The sequence below is a fragment of the Lygodium microphyllum genome, chromosome 6 (assembly GCF_053477565.2).
Source record: "Lygodium microphyllum isolate KBCC chromosome 6, Lygodium_microphyllum_v1.1.10, whole genome shotgun sequence".
Classification (NCBI taxonomy): domain Eukaryota; kingdom Viridiplantae; phylum Streptophyta; class Polypodiopsida; order Schizaeales; family Lygodiaceae; genus Lygodium; species Lygodium microphyllum.
Window position 1 is genome coordinate 22431299 of NC_141140.1, and position 2463 is coordinate 22433761.

Consider the following 2463-nt stretch of genomic DNA (forward strand, 5'->3'; position numbering starts at 1 on the left):
TGTCAAGCATTGACCTACTGCAAGCTCACTTCGCATATTACGAAAGTTGCTTGCACTAGATAAAATCATGAAAGAATAGTGTCATTAAGATGATATGAATAGAAGCTTTTATTTGCAAAGATACACCTTTCCTTTAGGGGGAAATTTTTTTAAAACACCTTTAGAAAAACAAGACATTTATTCAAAAGCGAAGCAAAAGCTTACCAATCAATCACATTGATACCAAGACTCAAACTTCTTGTAATAGCCTCTATGTATTCTCTATCTTCTGCATCATTATCGCCACCGAGATAAGTCCCATGGGCAAGGGATGAAACAATGAGATCTCCCGTTTCACCACCAATTTTTAGGGTTCTAAAGTGGCCAGGTCCTACAAAAGGGGAACCAAATGAGACCTCTAAATACAAACAGAACCAATAATAAAACAACAAACACGTTGGCATGGTCTAAGCATTTACACTAATCAGCCAGAAGTCCCCAAACCCACCACTTTTCAGAAATATCATGACTACATGTTACGAGGCAATTATGGAGCCATGCATTCAACTTTCAAGGTTTCGCTAAAACCTACGCGTAGCATCCTTAATGCTTGACATTTATTTTCAGATATGCTCTAGATCAAGGAAGGTTGTATGCACCCATCTGATGGGTGTTTCACATTGTCATACCCCTCACTTGTGTATGAGGCAGTGAATTCACGTTTCAAGTTTAATCTTGAACCTGTGCAGGCAGCCTTAATGCTTGGCATTTATTTTTAGAAATGCCCTAGACACATAACTTGCCACCACCTTAATCCTTACGACACAAAGTATTTCAGATTTCCATACCACACCTCTTCTTGACCGCCATGGCCCTTCTGTAAGATGTATCTTGGACTAAAGTTTACATACTCACATTTTAAAGCAAGCACAAAGACTCTTCAAGGGCGATAAACTTGACCAAGGAAACCGCCTACGAATAGCCTACATCAAACCCTTACATTTACAAGTAAACAAAGTAAGTCTTTTACTTCAGAAATTGTCCTGAAACATGTAGCTCTGGCTAAATTGGGTCACAAACACGCTTACAATACACTTCTAAGGTAAAGGCTTTATATTCAAAGAGATATTTGTTACGGTCAAATATCTCCCGTAATGTCATCATAATGTCATGAGGTTTATGAGGCATTGATGGGGCTGAGGGTTTCTTGTCCCTACTAATGCCATCACGCCACTGTAAACAATGCTAGATGCGGCTGCTTCTAACAATGCGCTACCTATCATTATTTATCGAGAAGCTTGATAGATACCTGAAGGAATCCTCTGTGCATAGGCGGCTGTCCCGGCAGCATCTGCACGGCCCGGGATGTAGTTGGTTGAAGACGGAGCAGTTGAAGGTGCAGCCATGGTAGAGAAGCCGTGCGGCTGTTCGAGCTGGGATGAAGCTCGAAAGGTGAGGAAAATGGCGGGGGAAGTCTGTCGCCACGGTCTCACTCGAAGAAGGGCCCGCATGGAAGCCATGGCTGCTCGGACTCCCTTCTCTCTCTCTCTCTCTCTCTCTCGGCGATTCTCACAGCATACAACCGGGGCTGAGCACCATCCCTTACAACTAACATTCCATGCCTTAACCATATAATAATATCATTGGCATTATTAAGGTTTTACCATTATTAAGGTGTTACCATTAACAGTGGTAAATATTGTCACGACCAATGAGCCACATGTGGTCCACATGCCAAGAAGTGGGAAGAGTGGGCAAACATCAAGAACGACCAAAAACGGACGTGGTAATATTGTCACGACTAATCACCCACATGTTGTCCACAAGGCAAGAAGTGGGAAAAGTAGGCAAACATCAGGAACAACCAAAAACAGGCGTGATGATCTTGTATTAGAAGGAAGGCAAGTACAAAGAGAAGAAGGGACCGACAAAAGGGGGCAGAGGAGGTCCCAAGCATCTACAATCTCTCCTACACCCAAGACTAAATCAACGGTAATTGTTTGTACATCATAGCAGCCTCTACAACCTGCTCTCAATTTTGGTATAGTCTTTATCTGCTTGATTCATGATCACATCAGAGTGAGATTGTTCCAAGGCAACAAGGTTGGAGTCGATCTAGAGGTGATCGAGCTAGAAAGAGAAGGCGAGTCCATCGACCTCTCTTCATTCCTTGGAGTTGCAATGCTAGTACATCCTGTTATGTCCTATAGAATAGAAACAGAAGGTTGAGCCTCATAATCTCAAAGATCCCAAAGAGAGAACAAAGTCAGAGAGACAAAAATCAATAACCTATGACTTCATCCTCAAGTGTTTGAGCCATGTTCTTCATGTAATGGATGCTCAACCACATGTCTAGTTTGACTATCTCAGCTTTCTCTTAGTGAATACTAATTCTAGATCCTTTCTATTGTGTATTGGGCCCATGACATCTTTTGGTGGAGATGGCAAAGTGTTCCTAAACACAACAATGAGCAAGCCAAAATC

At 42.2% G+C, this 2463-nt stretch overlaps 1 protein-coding gene across 1 annotated transcript in view; it reads right to left on the reverse strand.

Moving 5' to 3' along the window:
• Positions 1-1605, reverse strand: part of LOC148034372 (uncharacterized) — a 25377-nt gene extending 23772 nt beyond the window's left edge. Inside the window, exons 1-3 of the mRNA XM_087679318.1 lie at positions 1289-1605; positions 205-370; positions 1-55 (exon numbers count right to left, since the gene is read on the reverse strand). The exon at positions 1-55 is cut by the window's left edge and continues 198 nt beyond it. Coding sequence (XP_087535444.1) covers positions 1-55; positions 205-370; positions 1289-1499 — 432 coding nt within the window. The 5' untranslated portion in view covers positions 1500-1605. The remainder of the gene's footprint in view (positions 56-204; positions 371-1288) is intronic.
• Between the last annotated feature and the right edge of the window lie 858 nt (positions 1606-2463).